Source organism: Bos indicus, chromosome 27 (assembly GCF_029378745.1).
Source record: "Bos indicus isolate NIAB-ARS_2022 breed Sahiwal x Tharparkar chromosome 27, NIAB-ARS_B.indTharparkar_mat_pri_1.0, whole genome shotgun sequence".
NCBI lineage: Eukaryota > Metazoa > Chordata > Mammalia > Artiodactyla > Bovidae > Bos > Bos indicus.
The window spans coordinates 42,674,477-42,699,095 of NC_091786.1; the positions used below are offsets into that span (position 1 = coordinate 42,674,477).

General features: G+C 43.8%; 1 protein-coding gene across 1 annotated transcript in view; it reads right to left on the minus strand.

Annotated features, from left to right (window-relative positions):
• The window catches only part of LOC109553440 (ubiquitin-conjugating enzyme E2 E2), a 374,262-nt gene that overhangs the window by 338,877 nt on the left and 10,766 nt on the right, over window positions 1-24,619 (minus strand). The window contains exon 3 of the mRNA XM_070781549.1: window positions 18,656-18,706. Coding sequence (XP_070637650.1) covers window positions 18,656-18,706 — 51 coding nt within the window. The remainder of the gene's footprint in view (window positions 1-18,655; window positions 18,707-24,619) is intronic.

Genomic DNA, 24,619 nt, shown 5'->3' on the forward strand with positions numbered 1-24,619 from the left:
AAAATCAGAAACCGCCCCCCTCCCCCAAAAAAAACTTGTCTTTGAGTGAATTTCATTACCCATTTGTAAAAAGAGCTCAGGCTTTCAGAATTGAAGTATACACAACACTTCTCCAATACAATCATTTCTCCAAGCAAAATTTCCATTATTTCCTTGCAACAGTGTAACAGAAATGGCCATTAAAATCAGACATTTTAGCTCGTATTACCTGAAAAATGTAAGCGGGTGCTCACGCATTTACGAACTGCCCACTGAAGGCACTACTGCGGCCGGGCGGCCTCCCACGCCGCTGCCCTGCACTCGCCTTCTGCGTGCTCCCCTCTGAAGCACTGTTCTCGTACTCAGTCAGCTGTGACAGACGAACCTTGTGTGGGTAACCATGCTGGCGCACCAGCAACAAAAAGTGGGCCCTCTTCCACGCTGACTGTAAAAATCTCCATTAAGGAAGCTGCTGCTGCTGCTGCTGCTGCTGCTGCTGCTAAGTCACGTCAGTCGTGTCCGACTCTGTGCAACCCCACAGACAGCAGCCCACCAGGCTCCCCCATCCCTGGGATTCTCCAGACAAGAACACTGGAGTGGGTTGCCATTTCGTCCTCCAATATTCAGGAAGCTAATGAACACTAATTGTGAGAAGTAGACTACACAGTCACGTGACTTGTTAAAAGGGAGAATGTGTATTAGAAAATAAAATTTCCACAAAGCTAAAGACTAACAGAACAATGAATAAACTATTTATCATCATCAGTTATACATCCTCTTTTACCGACAGCAAATACTCTGTAGGTTTTTTTCTTCATTTAGGACCCTCCATTCTCATGTAAACAGACCTGTGAACTCAATATCTTTCACTATCTTAACTTTCTTTGTGAGTATCTCCACAGTGCCTTAAATATTGGCTAAGCACATTACTAGACCATAATAAGTAGGCCCAAAGGGTATTTTCATTTATAAATGTCTTTAATAAAGAGAAAATAAGGAGGAATATCTGAAATCAGGATAGATTATACAAATATGCAAATATGAACTTGGCAACATACGGTGAGAATCCATTACTAAGGATCATTTAGTCTTAAAGTTTCTGCATAAGGCATACTCTTAAGTTTCTCCTAAGTATGTCTCCAAAAAATCAAAAAACAAACAAGCATACTGAAAATTTTTTCCTGTAACAATATACTTTTTTTTTCCCATATAAAACTGAGAGTATATGTTTTCTATGAAATCACCCTTAATAAATATAATAATAATGAGAACGAAAGCTGCACAAGTTTAAAAGAAAAAGCCTGGCTGGAGAGGGAACTGCCAAGTCCGCACCACAGACACACAGCAGCACCTAAAGCAGCAAAAATGAAAACGGACAGACACGGCCTGAGGAAAAGTCCTGACGCAGCACAGCGCCACAGAAACACACGCCTTCTCTAAACTGGCATTAGGTGGGAGGAAATCTGCTGCGTCTTCTTGTAGTTAAGTAAACTGGCATCAGGTGGAGGGAAATCTGCCGCGTCTTCTTGTATTAAGGATTCTGAGAGAACTATGTGCTAAGAAAGTCTGGCCGTGTTGGGCTAAGTCGCTTCAGTCGTGTCCGACTCTCTGTGACCCCAGAGACTGTGGACCGCCAGGCTCCTCGGCCATGGGATTCTCCAGGCAAGAATCCTGGAGTGCGTGGCCATCTCCTACTGCAGGGGATCTTCCCAACCCAGGGGTCAAACCCGACTTTCTTACGTCTCCTGCTTGGCAGGTGGGTTCTTTTGCTGCTAGTGCCATCTGGGAAGCTCCAAGAAAGCCTTCAGGGCCAAGAAAAAGAAGCATCAGTTACAGAGAACCAAAAAAACTGTAATACCATAAAGGTATTCAGATGTTCAATTAGCCTAACCAATGCCTGAAAAGATGCTATAAACTTGCCAAAACAATTATGCCTGAATAGTAGAATAATGTTTTTGCTGAGCCAGAGAACGATGTTAAAATTAACATTAAATAAACTATTTCCTTAAAAAAAGCCATTAACTTCAAAATGAGTATACACTGCTCTTTAGAGGAAAGTCAGAGTATCAAATACAAAATAAAGAATTAGGTAGAAGCTGGGGGAGGGGAAACAGGATGTAGGGTAAGGAGCCCAGTATTTGAGGTCTGATAAGAAAACTGAGGCTTGGAAATTGAATGAAACATGTTTAGAAGAGTGAAATTATAGTATGTGCCATTATAAAACTGTTGGAAGCATAAAAAATAAACCATGAGAACCAATACATAATAAGTGCTCAACAAATGATAATATTGTTTGTTCATATTACTGGATCTTGTGCAGCACGTGAAGAATAATTTTGTTCACCAAAAACCCAAATCAAAATAGTGTCCACTAAAGTATTGCAGTTCTCTCTCTTTTTTTTTTAATTTCACCAGTCATTTGATCTTTTTTATTTTCAAGCAAAGCACTTATGGCAAGTTGTAAGAAAATCTGGTTTTAATTGCTTTTATTAACCAACTTATTAACCTAATATCATTTTAATGGTAACAATTCCATTTTTCTCAGCAGAAAGATGTACAATGTACTGCTTCACTTTTCAGTCTGACAATTAACCTTGATATTCACCTGCAAAGTGCTCCATACTGTCAACAGAATGAAATTCTCATCAGCTAAATCACAGAGATCTAGTAAAGTGGCGAAGGCTGTTGTTCCTGTGACATTTACATTCATAAGCAAAGAGGACTGTAAAAAACAGTTTAAAACGCATTTCCATAAACTAGAAAAAATAATCTCGGTGTTGCAAAGGACACCTCAGCTCTGTGGACCGCTCATGAGATACCGGACAAGACAAGGCAAGAGCAAGCTGCCACCCTGGCCTCCCCTGAGGGACAGAGCTCTGCGCACAGACTACTCATCTGCAGCTGCGCTGTATTCGTGGGAGATGACACCCAATAAACTAAAACAATGCTAAAGGCCATCAGACTTGGGGAGCAGAGTGATGGAAGGGTACACAGCGGCGGCTCCTAGGGTGCCAGTAATGTCCTGCTGGCAACATACACTCTCCTGAACATGTAAACCATCAGTGCCCTCAGAACACTAATACGTTGATGGGAAAGCAGGGATCACAGGCAAATCACAGAAGTCATTGTTGGAGATTGGGTAAAGGAGATTGGGCGAGCTATGGCAGAGTGATGAGAGCAGCTCAGTGCGCTGGCAGCTGAGAAAAGAATGAAGATCAGGGAGCCAGTCAGGCAGCTTTTGAAAGAAGAGCCATCCAGGCAAAGGACAGAGGCTCGCAGAGACCTGGGGGGAGCACGCCTGGCGCGTCTGAAGAACAGGAAAGAGCTCCTGCAACAGGAGCACCGGAGGCAAGAGGCAGCGAGGTCAGGGAGAGGAGCGGGACCTGACCACTAACCATGTCACAGGCCGCTGTGATGGGAGTCCCGGCAGGAAAACGCTCTGACCTCCACCTTAAAAGGACCATTCTCTCGTACTAAGAACAGAGTGCACAGGACAGACAGAAGTGGGGAGAGCTGGTGGGAAGCCATGGCAATTAATTCAGGCAAGAAAGGGAGATGGCTCGGACGACAAGGAAGGGAGCAGTGGTTAAACTCTAGGGATATTCATTCTGAAGGCAGGGCTAAGAGAATGTGTGGACAGGATGAATGTAGACAGAGGAAGAAAGAAATCTAGGATGACTCCAGGGTTTCCTGCTAACTGGAACGGTGAGCTGCCTTTAACTGAGATGAAGACTGTGGGTGAGCTGGACTTGGACTGGAAAACAGGGGTTCAGTTTTGGACCTGTTCCTCTTTTGAGGTAACTAAGAAATATTCAAATGGAACATTGAACAGGCAGCTAGACACAGAGGTTAAAATTTAAGTGGCAGAGTTTATTTTAGAGGCAGCTAAGCAAAAATAAATTTTAAACAAGATTAAATCTTAACTATTAACATCAACTTGACTAATCAATATAATAAATTTTCACTATTACTAATCTTCATTTAGTACCTCCAAGTAATGCTCCATCAATAAAGATTACATGAAAAGTGAATGTGGGCAAACGGAAAAAATACTTAGGCTATCCAGTCAGCTTAAATAATCACAGCTCAACAATACAGAAGGCTTAATTCGGCCCTCCAGCAGATGTATAATGCTTAGAGGTGAAAATGCCCAAAGACTCTGTCAGGCTTTGTCCATATCTTTCACTGCAGACACAGTAAGCCTGGCAGATTTCTAATGGTGTCGTAAACAGCGCTATTGTGCACCAAAGAAACAAAACTATTTAATGATAGGTTTCCTCCCGAAACAAAACAACTGGATCATGCCTGTTTATTAAGGATAACATGGTACAATCAGAACTGAGTACTGATGTTAAATAAGAATATTGCCATGCAGCTACACACACTGCCATATTCAGGCATTACCCAAGTCAGCCGTTTACCTAACAAGATTTTTTTTGGTTATAAAGGTGAATGCATTTGCACAACTTTAAAACAAAACAAAAAATTAAACCCTGTAAGAATCACTAAGTTAACTGACATGGGGAGATTGTAAGACTGTCAATGAAGTAAATGAAAAATGGGAATTATCAATTAATAAGGGCTTCCCTGGTGGCTCAGCCAGTAAAGAATCTGCTTGCAATGCATGGGACCCCAGTTCAATTCCTGGGTCAGGAAGATCCCCTGGAGACAAGGTAGGCTGGAGTGGGCACTCCAGTATTCTTGGGCTTCCATGTTGGCTCCGCTGGTAAAGAATCCACCCGCAATACAGGAGACTTGGGTTTGACCTCTGGGTTGGGAAAATCACCTGGAGAAAGGAACGGCTACCCACTCCAGTATTCTGGCCTGGAGAATTCCATGGACAGAGGAGCCTGGTGGGCTTCAGTCCATGGGGTAGCGAAGAGTTGGACACAACTGAGTGACTTTCACTTTCACCAATTAATAAAATATGAATATTTAACCAATTATCCTAACCTTAAATATTAAGCAATAAGGTATAAAGGGAAATTACTGATGCCTACTCTCTCAGTCAATATTTGCAAAACTTAACTGGTTGCTCTACCATTAATTTATACACACACACACACACACAATATATATATATATATATATATATATATATATATAAACCAGGGATAAGGTTGGCATCATGGAGCAAGAACCCTATATACCTCAAGAAATGGAAACTGGGGAAAATTCGTGGGAATTATACTTTAAAAGAGGAATAAAAGCTGAAATCATACTAATCAAAGGTTGATTGTAGTAATAGTCTGTTTTCCAACTCCTTTCCAAAGGGCTCATTTAGCACTTCTACACATGAAGAGGATATTACTTCTTTCTTCAAAATCCAATTATCATCAACCAGGCAGGAAGTATCAGCATACCTTTCAGAACTGACTCTGCTTCATCGCCCAGTAACAGCCCAGTGACAAGCTCACAGACACTTCGCAGAATCTGAACTTCCTCTGATCTCATCCTTTTCCTCTTAGTTCACCTTCCTCCTCTCACGGGCTCTCTTAAATCTCCTTCCAACCCCACTCTATTAATTTGACTAGCTTTTTTTTATTCTAAAACTGAATGTTTTCAGTGAAAGAAGCTAGACACAAAAGGCCACAGCTTGTAGGATCCCATTTGGGTGCAATGTCCGCAGACAAGCCACAGACAAAGCCAGCCCGCGGCTGCCAGGGCCTGGCGGTGGCAAGCACAGGGGACGACGGCTCTCGGGGTTTGGGTTTCTGTGGGCGATAAAAACGCTCTGGGAGTAGTTTAAGGGCTGAGGCTGCCCGACTCCGTGAATACACTAAACCACTGGATTACGCTCTCCAAAAGGGTGCATATGTCAACTTAACAAAAGATAGTATCCAAAGATCCTTTGAAGGCATTAGGTATAAGCCCAACACACCTCACTAACTCAGCAGTTCTTTACCAATCCCTGCATTGCAGAGGAAGGCCCTAAACTAATAAGAAAATATTAAACTTGTTATATACTGTTTCAGAGGGGAGGAAAATGCAAAACCCATTTTAGAAATAGAAAAAATTGAAAATTTGAAAGGATATTCCAGTTGCTCAATGAATTCAGTCACGCAGTATACACTTCATGTTCAATAAAACACAACTGGACAATTTTCCAACATACTCTTCTTTTCCTAACTACTTCACCAATCCTGGGTATTGGCTTTTTTAAAAAAATTATTTATTTGTAATTGATGGATAATTGCTTTACAGTATTATGTTGGTTTCTACCAAATATCAACATGAATCAGCCATAGGTTTACCCACGTCCCCTCCCACCTAGGTATTAGCTTTTAAAAACACTCTTTCCCCTGATGTTTTCTGGGGGACAATCAGACCCACCCCTAAGGTTCACCCTGACCATCCCAGCCATCACTGATTCTTAACTGTCAACACACATACGATCTGCCTCCGACAATTTAACATTATACAACTCTTCATATTTGCAGAACGCTTTAGTGTCCTAGAAGCGCTCATACACATCATTATATTTGATCTTTTTATCAGCCTGTGAGTAAGTAGAGCAAGTAAAGATAAAGGACTTGTTCAATTTCTCAGTGGCAGATCTTGGATTAAAATTCAGAGGTTCTGAATCCAATGAGAAAGAGGTGCTCAAAAGGCTTTTGGTGAATAACAAACAAGACTGCTGGATTAATTATTTTACTATTTTAATAACATCACACTTCCTTTGTATACCATTTGATATTTTTCTCTATTTCGAGTGAGTCGGTCTTATTTCAACAGTTAAGATTCTCATCTCTGAAAGTTAAGAATCCCACATCCCCAGAGCACTGAGCCCTTGGAAATGAGGTGATTAAAATGCCAAGCTGCCCGTTTACACTGAATTTAGTCATATAGACATGGCTGTTGAGCTTATCATGAGAAAAGACAAACTGGAAAACACTGAAAATTTTTTATCTTAAAAAAAGATTTCCCCTCTCCTCACAGGAAACTATGAGTGCTTAAAACCAAGCTTGGGTTCATATTACAAAAATTTTATATATATATATATATATTTAACAAATGCATTATGATTCTGTTTATTAACTGCATCGTATAGAAGAGATACTGACCACCAAGCATCTAGTGTCACACATAAGACATCCATGCGTATGCCTAGTATTTTAGAGAAAAACAAAACATTTAGTTCTCTGCCTCAATAATTTACTAATGCAAAAAATATTGAGTGCCTCTTACATGCAATATACCATGTTGAGAAGATAGTGAATTACATGTCATATGCCTTCACCATCCTCAAAACAAATGAAGACAGTAAGTGCATATAACCCTTATAAATATTGATAACTGCACAATGGCTAACAACTCCTGAGCCCTATGAGCTGGGGCCTACTCTTGAGTCCTTTACACACACAACTCACACAATCTTCACAGACTCATGGCATTTTACAGGTAAGGGAACTGAGAGAAACCACGGAACTAGACCAAGAGGATAAATGTGTAAAACCTAGGCAGTCCCTGCCGCGGAAACGGCTGTGCAGTACTGCCTCTCTGACCCGAAGCAGCGCGTGCTGCGGGCGTGCAGGGGGCAGTCAGCGAACGAAGCAACGTCTGAGCCAGGCCCTGAGGTCCCGATAGAAGACGTGGGAAAAGGCTACGCCCGGGTGCCGGGGACGTGCGTGCTGCGGGCGTGCGGGGGGCAGAGAGTCAGCAAACGAAGCGACGTCTGAGCGAGGCCCTGAGGTCCCGGTAGAAGACGTGGGAAAAGGCTACGCCCGGGTGCTGGGGGTGCGGGGGTGCCAGGTGCCGGGGGTGCGCGTGCTGCGGGCGTGCAGGGGGCAGAGAGTCAGCAAACGAAGCGACGTCTGAGCGAGGCCCTGAGGTCCTGGTAGAAGACGTGGGAAAAGGCTACGCCCGGGTGCCGGGGAGGGAACGGCTCTCCTGCTCTGCTGCTGTGTCTGACCCCTGCACACCTGGATGCAGGCAGGCACGGCCACAGGCCAGGCCAGCCACACACCCACAGGAAGCGTCCGTGAGGACAGCGGCGCCACCCGCGCTCCAAGAGCAGCCTGTGCTGATTCCCTCGTACAGCAGCCCTGACGGCCCTTTCTCGGCGCCGGAAGCGAAGACCAGGGCGTGCTGACCACACGCAATCTGTGCTCCCAGAGGATGGGAGCCAGCCACATGCAAACTCACAGGCCGCCAGCAGTGGCTTCTCCAGGAGGAAGGCACCCGGCTAAGAACAGAAGACGACAGGGGCACACCCCGCTGCGGTAAGTCCGCAGTCACGCGGGCTGCGAGTTCTCAAAAGTCTCCCTAATAAAGTAGTCCCTGAGCATGACCGGCCAGCGTTCAGATGGGCAGGACCTTGCACCCCAAAGGGAAAAGGCATGCCTTCCTGAGCCCAATTATGGAGTCTGCCTGAAAAGGTAATGTGAATCATCTTGGGAAATTATAAAAGAACTCCTCTGGAAATCTCAATGCAACGTGATGGTCCTTACTCACTTATCACTTTCCTGGTGGGAAAAGTAATTACAGTCTTCACTGTTGCTGTCTGGTCAGTAAGTCTGTCAGACTCTCTGTGACCTCATGGACTGCAGCCCACCAGGTGCCTCTGTCCACGGAATTTTCCAGGCAAAAATACTGGAGTGGGCTGCCATTTTCTTCTGCAGGGGATCTTGTTGACCCAGCGGTCGAACCCGCGTCTCCTGTGTCTCCTGCACCAGCAGGAGGGTTCTTTACCTCTGAGCCATCAGCCAACAATTACAGTGCTACTCCACTTTTCATTCACTTAAAATTTTCATTCATAATCAATTTAATTTTTTCCTTCTGGCTGAGTCACATGTAGGATCCTAGTTTCCCGACCCAGGACCAAACCTGTGCTCCTGGCAGTGGATGTGGCATCCTGACCACTGGGAAGCCCCCAGGACCACCAGGAACCGAGGCCCGCCCCCTCTCCCCCGCCACGCCCCCCCCCCCCCCCCCCCGGGCCTCACACACCTCCCCCTGCACGCACACACACACACACAGACCCTCCCAGCCCGGCCTCACAAACCTCCCCCTGCACACACACACACACACACACACACACACCCTCCCGGCCCGGCCTCACACACCTCCCCCTGCACACACACACACCCTCCCGGCCCGGCCTCACACACCTCCCCCTGCACACACACGCGCGCGCACACACACACACACACACACACACACACACACACACACACACACACACACACACACACACACACACACACACACACACACACACACACACACACACACACACACACACACACACACACACACACACACACACACACACACACACACACACACACACACACACACACACACACCCCCTCCCCGCAGGCCGGCTCCTCCGCCTCCTTCAGGCCCCTCCTCCCGACTCCAAACCCGTGGTTCCAGACGGCCTCGCCTTGGGTCCCCTTCTTTCCCCACACACCCTTTCCATGTCTTTACGATGACAACTTTGAACTGGTATTTCCAGCTCTCCGCGGACTCCAGCTCATGACCGGCCGCCTGTCTGACGTCTCCACCTGGAAGTGCTAACCGCTCCCAGTTAACACGGCCAGAGAGGGCTGCGAGCCCGCTCCCTCCGCAGTCCTCGCAGGAACAGGAGCCCCCCTCTCCCCAATAGCCTCAATCTCGATCAGACTTCTCCCACATCCCCACACCTGCCATCACCCCAAGCCCCACCACTTCTCCTCCAAGATGCGTCCCAGTCCAGCCCTTCCAGAACGCCGTCCTGCCTCCCCGCCGACGAGCAACCGGCCTCCAGCCCAGAAGCCTCATGAGAACCAAACCGGCTCGACTCACTCAGGCCAGCCTCACTTTGCACTCGCACTTTGCCCCCCGCCCCCCGCCCCGCCCCATCCCAGGATCCCTGCCGCTCCCGGCCGCGGCCAGGGGCCTCCTCACCTCGGGAACTCTCAGAGCATCCCCTTCCGCTCTCGGTTTAGATGTCACCTCCTTATTAGAGCCTTCCCAACCCAGAGGACAGGTAGGTCCCACACTAAAATCCGGCACCTGCGTGTTGTCTCATCTGTTCCCTGCCCCCTCCCTCCCAGGGCAGTCCTGGATTTCTGCAGTGACCTCCCAGTCTGCCTTCCCAGAAGCGCCTCTGCGCTGCCCGGGCTGCACGCCCCCTCGCCCCTTCGTCTCCTTGGGGCGAACTGCACCCCAGCATGGTGCCGACCACACAACCGGCTCTTAGGAAACACTTGTTTGGTGTTAAACGGCTATTCCTGGAGGAGGGCATGGCAACCCACTCCAGGATTCTTGCCTGGAGAATCCCATGGACAGAGGAGCCTGGTGGGCTACAGTCCACCAGGTCGCAAAGAGTCAGAGACGACTGAGCGACTGTTAATTTCAAAATACACCCTACTCAGCTTATTTTATTACTCACTTAACCTAATAATAGCTATTTTTGGAATACAATAGCACCTTACATACTCTTATTCAAGAACATAATTTTATTTTGCTGTTTCTCAGGCACCGATACCATTCGGAGCCTATTCAAAGGCTTGCCTATTAATCTCTGGCCGGGTGCTTTATCAAACATGAAGGTTATTCTTATCCCTGTGACAAATTCTTACTCTTTAACAACACGGCAGTGTGCATGTCTGCTCTCTCCTCCTCATCTCAATAAGCACTTATCCGAAGCTGCAGGGATCAGGGTGTGAGGAGACCCCCTCTTTCCCAAGCCTCCTGCAGACCACAGGGCATCAATCAATACGCCAGTCCCTGACTCTGCCCACCTTATGAAGTGAATGTTGCAAGCACACAAACATCCATGTAAGCCTGCCCGATCTCCTACCTGGACAAGCGTGCTGACTCAAATTCAATCTCTGCCTTGTAGACTAGTCAAAACTCCCCAGCTGGACCTCCCAGCTCATGGGGTCTGACCACAGAGGATCGGAAGGTCACCGGGTGCATTTCCATCTGTGTGTCCAACTGAACATCCATCTGACTACCTTCCGCACAGAAGAGTAGAAATCTGCTCAACCTAAGTTTACTGTCTCCAGAATCCACTGTCAGGGGTCCCCAGCCGACTGATTACAGAGCTATACGAAATGTGGTCATGTCTCCAGGCAAACCCCTACTTCCTAAAAAGATGGCAAACAGGAGAGTAACAGAATATTCCCAGTACGGAGAACGATCACATCAGAACCACGCACAGCTCTACTTCTCCATCAGTCACCAGTCCACAGACCCACACCTCTGGCGAGCACAAAAACAGGAAGAACTGTTCAACGATCTTTCCTCGCTTTAGACACATCTGGCTTGTAATGTGAAAAAGGAGAAAGAATCAATGAGACAGCTACCACTTGTTTAGACAGTCACCACACCCACATTTACATTTTGGGGGAGGCTACCCTGAATTTATTACTTAAAACATTTTATACATTATTCCAATACTATCTATAATCCATATGCCATGGTTCTTAAATGCTGTATTTTCACCTTAGATGACATAGGAAATTATTAATTTCCCATTAATGCATGTAATTAAGAATGGAATAGGTCTGCTACACAAATATTCTTCATGTATCATCCTTTTCTTATATATTTGAAAGTTATAAATAGACAAAGAAATAAAAGCCTCACTTACTAACTCATATATAGAACGTATAACAAATTAGCTGTTTTAAATAAAACAGCCAGGCCAATAAACTATACAAATTATGAACCACAGGCTCCAAGAAGGCAAAGGAGAGGGAGAAACCAACTCGCGATCCACGGATGAGGGAGATGAAGCCGAGTCCAGTGGCTGGAAACACGTCCCAGCGCTGCCTTGCATCTGAGACCTGAAAACGCCTCTGAAATAAGCAGACGGACTCATTTTTAATTCCTCCAGAGAAGAGGCACACACTACCTACCTCCCGAGCTGTCCATCATCTCTCTGGATGGCTCCGGACGAAGATGAAGACTTTGTATCATGAAGGAAGCGGTTTCCTTCTGATTTAACACAGCAGCGCTAATTCCACACCCTGAAACCCCATGGAGGGAGGCGAGTCTCTCTTCCGTTTTCTGGCTCTGAAAACAGTTAAACACAGCTACGGTGCCCCTCACTCCCCCAGCCGAGGTAACTCCAGTTCCCTTCCAATGTCCTTTCTGATCGCAGATAAGGCTTCCAATTTTCCTTGTTTACATTAATGGTATCTACATTTTCTAAGTGTATAAAACATATCCATTCTGTCAGTGAAATCAGCAACACATCGACTATCAGAACTGAATGCTGGACTGGGCTCTGTCATGAAACTGTGTCCTCATCAGAGTGCTGACTTCTCTCTGGTTGGAGGGATGCCAGACCATACGCTTTCCTGTTTCAAAATCCTATGAGTCCACCTAAAAACAATGCTTTCGATGTCACTTTCACTTTGTTAAAAAAAATAAAAAAATTTTAACCATACTATATAATACTAATATTTATATGGGTCTTTTACTTAAGGGCATTTTGTGTGATGCTCTAAAAAATTCGTTAAGGGTCGCTGGCTCTTAGAAAATAATGGTGGTTGGTAGGAAGGGTGGGGAAAGACAAATGCATAACTGTAAGTACCCTTTAACAAACTCAAAATGACCTGCTCGTTTAGTCTCACCTAGCATTAAGTGAAGCATAAATGTGAGCGTGAGACATGTTCATGTTTCTAAGTCTGTACTATGTGACACAGTAGTTCCTAGTCATCTGTGGTCTCCTAAATTTGAATTAAATTTTAGTAAAATTATAAATTACTCAGATTAGCTATCGTTCAAGTGCTAAATAGCTACTGCGCTGGATGCCAGATACAGACTACTTCCATCCTAACAGAAAGTTCTGTGGGTCAGTGCTGTTCTAGACAACTCTCCTGTGTCTGTTCTGCAAAAGGAAGTCAGCACAGCAAAGGCTCAAATCACCTGGGCTCTGGAGCCTGAAATCTGCGTTCTGCACTGCACCGCTGTATAACCTTGAACAAGTGAGCTAACCTGTCTGAGTCTGTCTTCCCACCTGTGAAATCCTACCTAAAACCAGAGCCTCCCTCCTGCAGACTCAGGAAGATTAACTGAGGCAACGCTGGGACTACAGACCTCGCAACACCGCCGCCAACACTGGAGCGTCCACGGACGCCAGCTTCCGAGCACAGCAAGTATATCCGTTCCCTCAAGGGGCCACCGAACATCAAGTGACTGCAAACATGTGAAGTCCAGAGACTAAAGAAAGAACTCTCAGCCAACTGGGTAAGTCAGATAAAGGAGTCATAACATCAGGAGACCTGAGAGCAGTGGGGTGCGGGAGGGGAAGCAAGGCAGAGACGGGCTCGGGCACCAGGGCCCCTTCTCCTGCGGATGGTTCTGAATCATTGCCAGGCCTCCTCTTCCACGTGCAGAGAGTGCAAGAAAGGATGCAGTGTGCACACATGCTCAGTTGCTTCAGTCATGTCTGACTCTTTGCGACCCATGGACTGCAGCCCGCCAGGCTCCTCTGTCCAAGGGATTCTCCAGGCAAGAAGACTATCCACAGAATGAAAGAAAATATTTGCAAACCATATATCTGATATGGGACTTGTAGTCAAAATAAATAAACAGTACTTACACCTCAACAACAAAAAAGACAAAGCAACTTAAAAATTGTCAAAGAATTTGAATAGACATTTCTCTAAACAAGACACAAAAATGTCCAAAAAGTATATGAAAAGATAGTCATCAAGATCGTTATTCAACAGGGTAACAAATATCCAGACCACAGTGACGCAGCACTTCACACTGACAAGGAGGGCCGTCATTAAAAGACACGGTAACAGTTGCTAAGGCTTCGGAGAAACCGGAACTCTGATACTCTGCTGTTGGGAAGGTAAAACAGTGCAGCCACCCTGGAATGTTCCGGCAGTTCCCCGAAAGGTGAAACACAGTTAGTGCCTGACCCAGCAATTCCACTCCTAGGTCTAGCTACACCCAAGAGAAATGAAAACAAATGTCCACACAAAACCTTGTACACAAATGTTCACAGCAGCATTATTCACAATAACCACAAAGTGGAAACAATGCAAACTTCCATCAACTGATGGACAGATACATAGGATGTAATATAGCCCCACAATGGAATATTATTCAGAGTCAGAAGTAAAGTGCTGATGAGTGCTACAACATGGATGACTCTTGCAAACACTGTGCTTCATGAAAGAAGCCAGTCGCAGAAGACCACATATTATATGATTCCATTTGTACAAAATGTCCCAAGGGCGAATTTATAGAGACAGAAGAAGACCGATGGTTGCCGAGGGCTGGGTGGTGGTGAATTGGGAGGAAATGGGAAAGGAATGATTGCTAAAAGGTATGGTGTATCTTTTGGGGTGATCTGAATGCAAAATTGATTGTGACAGATATAAAGCAGTGAATACACTAAAATTCACTGAAATTTATACTTCAAATTACATCTCAATAAAGCTGTTACAATTAAAAATAAAGCAGAGCCTGTGTTCAATGAGTAGATAATTGAAACACAGCAATAAAAGTAAAAACTGCTAATATAACTGAAATACATCCTCTTAAGTATTTTCTCCTTTTATTTGCTCAAATAGTAAATCAAAAACCAAAATCCAAGTGAATCATTTTACCACAGTCTCTATTTTTAAAAAGTAGCAAAGATCTCTGTCATTTCCATGCTTATAAAGCTAATATAAATTTGGGCAGTATCCAATCATAACGGAATTTGAATCTAGCTTCTGTGCAATACAGAGACACAGGTTATCCTCAGGATGACACAAACTTTTATTTTAATTCAGAAATTTTTCTAGCTAGCTGCCAGTCTCCCACTAGCATTGAGGAATTAGAAATGAACACACCAGCACATTTACAGACTTTGGGTCTGCATTTTTGACGACTGTGCGGAATCCTCAAAGTCACGGCACAGTCATCTACAGGCTAAGCTGGTGTGCAGGCCACTGAGGCAGTGAGCAACTGCAGCCGCCAGCCAGCACCCCCAACTCAGGGTGGGACCAACACGTGGGCACCTGCAGAGGCCTCGGAGAGAGCCCTTCAAATTCCGCGGGCCAATTATGTTCTCATCGCACAAACTGAGACTGAGCAAAGCACCTCTACCATTTACAGACAATACTCTTAAATATATAACCAGATTTCGCCCAGATTATGTACACTTTCCTATGCCTATGATCCTACAGACCCTACAGTTTTGTGAACAGAAACTTTTTTCTTAGATAAATCATAAAGTTTTGGTTTTAAACATTAATTCTGTTATAAAACAATTAACTTAATCCAGCCTAAAAAAAAAAAAAAAATTACTGCACTTTTACCTCAAAAACAATGACCAAAAAAAAGTGAAAAGAAACCCAAAAACTGTACAGGCAGGTATTTTCTATACAAAGAAATAACTGATCATCAAAATATTTTGTGCAGACTCTTAAAAGACTTAAGTCTGTTGAAAACCTGTGCAGGGGGAAAGAAGACCTTGGACAATAGACCTTGGACAATACTACCGCAGAAGACAAACACATGCTGGTTCCTGTACTAGGAACCCCAGAGTCGCTTAGCGGACATCACAAGAGATGCACTGAAGTTCCGAGGTCTCATCTCTAACCCGACACAACCACAGAACGGGGCTGCATTACCGCCTCAGTTTGAGAAAAGAAGACTAAAGCACAGTCCAGTGGAACGCTGTACACACGCACCCTCACCGAGACTCCGCGGAGGTCACACCCTTCTCCGCTCTGACCACCTGAGCCCGAGGCGCCTGCACACACTCTCCATCCGTGGCAAAGGAGCTGGCCCGCCCAAGCCCCCAAAGGGCAGGGCTGCGAGAGGCAGGTGTCCTGGGAAAGGACACTCGGAGACGAGGTGGGCGGGACTCTGACTCTCTCCGGCAGATGGGTTCGGTTCACCACACTTCTATAAACTCATTAGTCATTCATACACACAGGAAGGCAGCACAGGACTCTAAAAAAATCAACTACAGAAGTACTGTTGACGTTAAGTTTGTGCCAAAAATAAACCAAATTATGTTCTAACTTCTCTTTCTGAAGATAGTTACTGCATTGTCACTAAAATATAGGTGAGCAGATTTACTGTAAACCACAATCAAAAAAATCCAAAGACCACGGTAATCCTCATGGGAGCAAGCACATGGCCACGGATGGCCGTCGATGTGAAGGGCGGGGCCTGCATGGCCGTGAACATGAGGGGCGGGGCCCGCAGGGTGCGTGGACGTCAGGGGCAGGGCCCGCACGGCCGTCTATGTGAAGGGCTAGGCCCGCATGGCCATAGACGTGAGGGGCGGGGCCTACAGGGTGCGTGGACGTCAGGGGCAGGGCTCTCATGGCCCTCTAAGTGAGGGGCAGGGCAGGGAGTGTCCACGTGAGGGGGCGGGGCCCTCAGGGGGCGTCGACGTGAGGGGCGGGGCTCGCATGGCCCTGGACGTGTGGGACAGGGCCAGCAGGGAGCGTCTACGTGAGGGGCGGAGCCCGCATGGCCATCAAAGTGAGGGGTGGGGCCCGCAGGGAGCGTCGACGTATGGGGCAGGGCCTGCATGGCCGTGGACGTGCAGGGTAGAGCCCGAAGGGAGCGTCGACGTAAGGGGCAGGGCTCGCTCGCAGGGCCGTGAGCGTGAGGAGAAGGGCCCGCAGGGGGCGGCAGGATCCCCCACTTCCAGGCAGCCCAGCACAGAGGACCCTCTGCCACAGGGGAGCCACAAACATGAAGAGGGGCACGACCTTCGTCTCTGCCTGATCAGTCCATCAGCTATCTGGGGATCAATCAAAGAAGCTGCACTGGTAGTCCTTGTTCTGAAGCAATCTGAGCTATCCAGTCTTCACATGGATAAAAGGATTTCACTGAAAGTTTCCATAAGCCAGCAAATCCACCATACAAGGTATCTTTCTACAATGTTATATGTCAGTATCTCAATAAAACGGGGGGGGGGGGGTATACAACTGAGTAGGTTTCTTTCTTGAAACTGAGGGGCTAATTATATGTGACATCAACATTTTTTTAATGAAAAACTATTACAAATATTTTGCTTGCACAACCAGTACACTTTAACTAAGGCTCAATGAAAAACTAAAGCCCCAAATTTCCATAGTTAAGTGTTTCTTTTTTAGGCTAAACTATGATCTAACCATTTTAGTTAAGGAATAACCATTATGTAATTTTTTTCCTCAGAATTTTCAGTTTCCATGCACATTTATAATATATTGGTTTAATCTAAGTTAAATTATCTGTAACAAGTCAAAGCTAAATTAGAGTAATGCACCAGGAAATAATATATCTGATAGCAAAACTGCAAACTCTAATCATTGCATATTATACGTGGATTACATTCATCAAAAATGAGCCCTAAACAAGCTCATTAAAACAAAGCAATTAGTTTATTTTGCCAATAATCTGTTTTCAGAGTTTAAGCAAGTGTATAAACTAAGTTCACATATTTACCATTTCAGTTGTTTGTAAAAAGGTAACAGAAATACGTGGTAAAACACTATTTTTTTTTTTTAAGATTCAAACATTAAAACAAATACTACCCTACGAAACAAGAGACTTTAAGTTTAATTCAAACTGAATTTTTTCCACAAATCAATCCATTTACACAAACTGGCCACCAAAGCTTAAACAAAATGTGACATCTGAAACAGCTCTGATGTAACAGCCTAATTGTGACAAAAACACCTGACTACTCAACAGCTTTTCCTAACCAAGAATTATTTGTTCTGGTTGAGTGAAATATTCTTTGATCATTATTACTACAAGTTTATATACTCTATGTGACTCTCACGTAAAGAACTATAATAAATTCACTACAAACATTAAATCTTACTAGAATTTTTCCTACACAAAAACGGCTGTCAATTAGTCATATAGCCACCTACAAATTTTTCACTTCCATTAATACCCAGAGCTGTTACTTTGCTTTCATATTAAAATAAGTTCAGTAAAATCAGAAATCATACCAACAATGTACTCAGTATTGAAGCTCGTCCTCTCACCTCTGACGCACAGCGCTACCAACTTTAACTACAAAACTCCGCACTGGCTTGGTTCCAACACTGAACTGACATCAGAATACAAACAAATGTCTTCAAGTAGTCAAACAGCCATCTTCCAACTACTGTGCCAGATCCGAGATACAGCAGAAGCTAACTTCCCTCCTTCTCTGTGTACATCATTAATCAACTCCAAGCAAGCACTTTAACTTCCCATCAGTAAACTCCAACTAGAAAATTGAGGGTATGTGGTCATAATGGAGAGAGTGTTTTAAACTTAACCTCACTGCCTCCAATCACCACAACCCAGGACTATAAGAAATAACGTAAACCATGAAGAAACACTGTTTAATGTTCCAGCACTTCTAAAATCAATTTTCAGCAAGATAACAACTGAATAAATTATCCAACAGCAAATATTTTAGCCACAGTATTACTCTATCATGAAAGAAATCAGTTAAAACTCCAACACCTCTTCCACCAAAAGATCACTGTATGTGTTACCCTATAATTCCATTATCTTACTGTTATTGCATTACTCTTTTTTTGGCAACTCCATCTACCACGACAAACAGACTCGTGAAGATTCCATTCTGCCTGGAGACCACCACAACCACTGTCTTCACAGTCACTTAAGTCCAAAACGCAACCATGTTTTCCGTTGACACATCAGACCAACAGTTCAGTTACACCTTCTGCAAAAGATACAAATAAATAAAAATCCATTAAGTACTTACCTACAGTTGGGAGGTGGGTCCAATGTAATTTCTGCAAGTTCCTTCTGAATTCTTGAAAATAAAGACAAAGAAAGTTACATTAAAATGTCTCTACTCTTTTAATATTCCATTAAATTTTACACTTTTACACTAATCTTTACTATTTGTGTGCTTTTAATTTGAAATACTATCATTGTATAAATCATCATACACAGTACCAACAAAGTAGCGATTTCTGCTGGTTTCCACAATGCATCTATAAAGAGTTAGGAGACCAGCCACTATCTGTGCCTCCATCTCTAACCAACAGCATGACTTAAATCAAAACTTTAAGCCACTGTTGTGCTGTGCTGTGCTGAGTTGTTCAGGCATGTCTAACTCTTTGCAACCCCACACACTATAGCCCAACAGGTTCCTCTGTCCATGGGATTCTCCAGGCAAGAATACTGGAGTGGGTGGCCATGCCCTTCTCCAGGGGATCTTCTCAACCCAGGAATGAAACCAGGGTCTTCTGCATTTCAGGCGGATTCTATACCAGCTGGGCTTCCAGGGAAACTCAAACCACTGCTAACACTAAGCATACGCTTTCTGCAAAGAGGAAATAAAAGAATTTTTATTTTAAAAACCCGTTTTTACCCTCATGTGTTATTTTCATCTTTTATTTTTTACTTCACCTAACCACCTATATGAGCTTCCCTGGTACTCAGTGGTAAAGAATCCACCTGCCAACGCAGGAGACGTGGATTTGATTCTGGGCTAGGACAATCCCCTGGAGAAAGAAATGGCAACACACTCCAGTACCCTTCCCCGAATGAAATTTCTGGTACAGATATAACTATCGCTTTTCTAAGTCTTGTGACTCAAGGTGGGCAAGATGTTAGGAAATAGTTGTTGTTTGTTGTTCACTGGTTAAGTCCTATCGGACTCTTTTCGACTGCATGAACGGCAGCACGCCAGGCCTCCCTGTCCTTCTCAGTCTCCTGGAGTGTGCTCAAACTCATGTCTATCGAGTCGGTGATGCCAGCCAACTATCTCATCCTCTGTCGTCCCCTTCTCCTCCCACCTTCAATCTTTCCCAGCATCGGGGTCTTTTCCAATGAGTGGGTTCTTTGCAGCGGGTGGGCAAAGTATTGGAGCTTCAGCACCAGTCCTTCCAGTGAATATTCAGGATTGCTTTCCTTTATGATTGACTGGTTTGATCTTCTTGTAGTCCAAGGGACTCTCCAGAGTTTTCACCAGCACCACAGTTCAAAAAGCATCAACTCTTCGGCATTCAGCCTTCTTTACCCTCCAATTCTCACATCGATACATAGACCAAGACTAACAAATCTAATGCCAAAAATAAAAAACCTATTAATTCCGCTGTCCCACTGAGACTTCAGAGATTCTACAGTGTGTTCATGTGCACTTAAAGTACATACGGCACAGAACTAAATAAGAGAAGTCTCAAATATCTGATACAGAACACCCTCTGTGGATTTCACACAAACGTATAAATAGAACAGACACTTTAAAGCAAAACAGGTTAAGTCCAGGTTAAAGGCAGCAAACTGAGAGCACACACATTCACCTCCACTCCTTCAGCACCCCAGGGTGACGGCGGGGGCACAGATACAGAAAGCGCGACGAGGAGTAAAAGACAAAGAACGGGGGTGGACACCACTGGTGGAGAAACTTCACTGAATTTGGAAGACAAAGTGCGTGGTATAAATCAAACCATATACCAGGTTGAGATGGTCCAGAGGGCATAGAGCATATAAGGGTATAATAAAGATATGCTACTCTCGGGAGGAAAACAGAAGTCCCACAAGAGAAACAACTCGGTAAGAAAATCACAGAGCGAACAGGTACGAAACTAAAACAGAAAATACTTTTAATCAAGTAACAGATACTTGATTGGGATAAAAAGGAGGTATTTGCCTAAATGCTATGATTCACTGTGTAGCATTAAGATACTAGTTCAGTTGCTCAGTCATGTCCGACTCTTTGGACCCCATGGACTGCAGCACGCCAGGCTTCCCTATCCATCACCAACTCCCAGAGCTTGCTCAAACTCATGTCCATCAAGTTGGTGATGCCATCCAACCATCTCATCCTCTGTCGTCCCCTTCTCCTCCTCCCCTCAATCTTTCACATCATCAGGGTCTTTTCCAATGAGTCAGTCCTTCACAGCAGGTGGCCAAAGGATTGGAGTTTCAGCTTCCACATCAGTCCTTCCAATGACTATTCAGGACTGATTTCCTTTAGGATGGACTGGTTTGATCTCCTTACTCTCCAAGGCACTCTCAAGAGTCTTCTCCAACACCACAGTTCAAAAGCATCAATTCTTCAGCAGTAAGTTTTTTTTATAGTCCAACTCTCACATCCATACGTGACTACTAGAAAAACCATAGCTTTGGCTAGACGGACCTTTGTCAGCAAAGTAACGTCTCTGTTTTTCAATAAGCTGTCTAGGTTGGTAATAGCTTTTCTTCCAAGGAACAAGCATCTTTTAATTTCATGGCTGTAGTCACCATCTGCAGTGATTTTGGAGGCCAAAAAAATCAAGTCAGCCACTGTTTCCCCATGTATTTGCCATGAAGTAATGGAACCAGATGCCATGATCTTAGTTTCCTGTATGTTGAGTTTTAAGCCAACTTTTTCACTCTCCACTTTCACTTTCATCAAGAGGCTTTTTAGTTCCTCTTCACTTTCTGCCGTAAGGGTGGTGTCATCTGCATATCTGAGGTTATTGATATTTCTCCCAGCAATCTTGATTCCAGCTTGTGCTTCATCCAGCCCAGCGTTTCTCATGATGTACTCTGCATGTAAATTAAATAAGCAGGGTGACAATATACAGCCTTGACGAACTCCTTTTCCTATTTGGAAGCAGTCTGTTGTTCCATGTCCAATTCTAACTGTTGCTTCTTGACCTGCATACAGATTTCTCAAGAGGTCGGTCAGGTGGTCGGTATTCCCATCTCTTTCAGAATTTGCATAGTTTGTTGTGATCCACAAGGTCAAAGGCTTAGGCATAGTCAATAAAGCAGAAATAGATGTTTTTCTGGAACTCTCTTGCTTTTTCTGTGATCCAGTGGATCTTGGCAATTTGATGTCTGGTTCCTCTGCCTTTTCTAAATCCTGCTTGAACATGTGAAAGTTCATGGTTCATGTATTGCTGAAGCCTGGCTTGGAGAATTTTGAGCATTACTTTACCAGCGTGTGAGATGAGTGCAATTGTATGGTAGTTTGAGCATTCTTTGACATTGTCTTTCTTTGGGATTGGAATGAAAACTGACCTTTTCCAGTCCTGTGGCCACTGCTGAGTTTTCCAAATTTGCTGGCATATTGAGTGCAGCACTTTCACAGCATCATCTTTCAGGATTTGAAACAGCTCCACTGGAATTCCATCACCTCCACTAGCTTTGTTCATAGTCATGCTTTCTAAGGCCCACTTGACTTCACATTCCAGGATGTCTGGCTCTAGGTGAGTGATGACACCATCGTGATTATCTGGGCCGTGAAGATCTTTTTTGTACAGTTCTTCTATGCATTCTTGCCATCTCTTCTTAATATCTTCTGCTTCTGTTAGGTCCATACCATTTCTGTCCTTTATCGAGCCCATCTTTGCATGAAATGTTCCCTTGGTATCTCTAATTTTCTTGCAGAGATCTCTCATCTTTGCCATTCTATTGTCTTCCTCTGTTTCTTTGCATTGATTGCTAAGAGATCCTAAGACTGGACCGATAGGAAATCTGATCCTAACACCCCGGCTGGCCTAGCACGAAACAGGTAAACCTACAGAGTTTATTGGCCTTTTATTATCGATAAAGCACAGGTAAGAGGTTGTAGTTACACACTGTAAAATGGAACTACTACTAACCATGAAGATGTAAAGTCAAGTGTAGCTAATAGAAACCAACTAAAAGTGGATGGTAGGGGGTGAGTAGACAGAAGGAAGAACAAAGGTACTAATATCCCCATTTTACAAAGTCGGGAACCAACAAGTACTGCTGAAATGCGAAGGAATGAGCAACAGTGGCTTAAATATACTATTTCATTTAGAAAGACAACCAATACTCTTTTTTCTTAATTATTTATTTTAATTGGAGGCTAGTTACTTTACAATATTGTAGTGGCTTTTGCCATATATTGACAGGAATCAGCCATGGGTGCACATGTGTCCCCCATTCTGAACTGCCCCCCCACCTCCCTCCCACCCCATCCCTCCAATACTTTTTCAAAAGTATGAGTGTAATTAACTGGGAGGAGGGACAAGAAAGCAGGTGAACAAGCTGCTGAACATCCTCAAAGTTCACAGCAAGGAGACAAAAGGTATTATTTAACAATTCAAAAAGTAGGTATATTACTTAAGGTCAAGCCATAGTCAGCTAAAAGGAATTGTGACAGGGAAGTATTTGAACAGAAAACTGTTGCTTTGTAATAAGAATGTCTCTGTACTGTTACCAGAAACATGAAAAACTTTTACAAAATTTTTTTATTTAAGCATAGTTGATTTACAATATTGTGCTAGTTTCAAGTATACAGAAAAGTGATTCAGATGTGTATATCCAAATGAGTGTGTGTGTGTGTGTGTATGTACAAACACATACTTTTGTTTTTAAACTCAGAGAACCAAAAGAGCATGCTTAAAGTGTCAAAGAAAACAATTTTAATGTAAAAGAACTTCCTAGGGATTTTCAAATAATTCATCTTGCTTTATGCTTATACTGTCCCTTTTGGTTTAAAAAACTGATGTCATAATTTTGTCGCAGAATTCTATAATGGAACTTGAAACCCCTCCAGATGTCTATCATTCTAAATCTAATTATTCAATACAAAAAGCAATTTACTGATAAACCTGACAATTTTGAGCAGTGAGTCAGTGCATTACAATATATTTTGAGCCACTGCTACCAAAGAATGGCTGTATTTCTCTTGACAGAAAAGATTATACTAAGAATTGCTATTTAAACGGCTGCAAGATGTCCTGCTGTTTTCAATGACAGCAATTCAATTCTATCTCAAAAGTTGTGATCATGGTATGTATTAAGTTTCTCCGCCTTGACATGTGGGGTAATAAGGAAGGCAGCTATTTCAGGCACTGTCCCTTAGGGTGAGGAAAAATGAAAAAGTATCAGTAATTCACACTTACAGTGCACTTTTACATGATGATCTTAGGCTATTAAAAGTGAATTAAATAAATCTCACAGAATTCTTTAAGTACTACCATTTTATCAGTTCCCATTTAGGAAACTCAGGCTAGTAACTGCACGCTGTTCAGGTGAAAAGACAAGCACTTATCTTGCTAAGTCAAACAAACAAAACAACCTCTCCTCTCTCGTATGAGAATTTTTAAGACAAAATTATTTCTTTAGACACAAATGCACTAGACAACTGTCTATATCTCCAATTTCTGCCCAGCAGTGCCACTTCCTTGGTTATCATGATACGTAAGTCAGCAACTGCACATGGGTACTGAAACAAGTCAGAAGCAAAATGCAAACTAAATTTCAGTTTGTTCAACTTCACCTAAAACCTTAAATGTTCCAGGAACGGTAGGAGTGTTACATGTGACTGTCATCTGCTAAAAAGAAAGAGGAGTGGGGGGCAGGGAAGGGGAGATAATGATGACTCATTCAGACTGAACTGAAGACCACGGCACCAAAACTGAACCAAAGTGGAGAAGACATGAAGCACTCGTTTTAATGCCAGCATACTGGATTAATGGTTCAGAAAAATGAAGCTGTACATATACCAAGATGTTTCAAACACAAACACATATTTGAGTTTCAAGAAAACTCAGTAACTCACTCAGGGCCAAGGAGAACATGAATATATGGACTTGGGGATTCACAAAGGTATTTTCTTAACAGTTATTTAGAAAAAAAACTTCATCCACTTAGATGACTTTCTGTATTCCCCTATGGTCTGCATTCCTCAAAACCTTCCAAAATGAACTCATTCTCAAAACATCATGCAACTAGTTACTAAAATTTCTTAAAT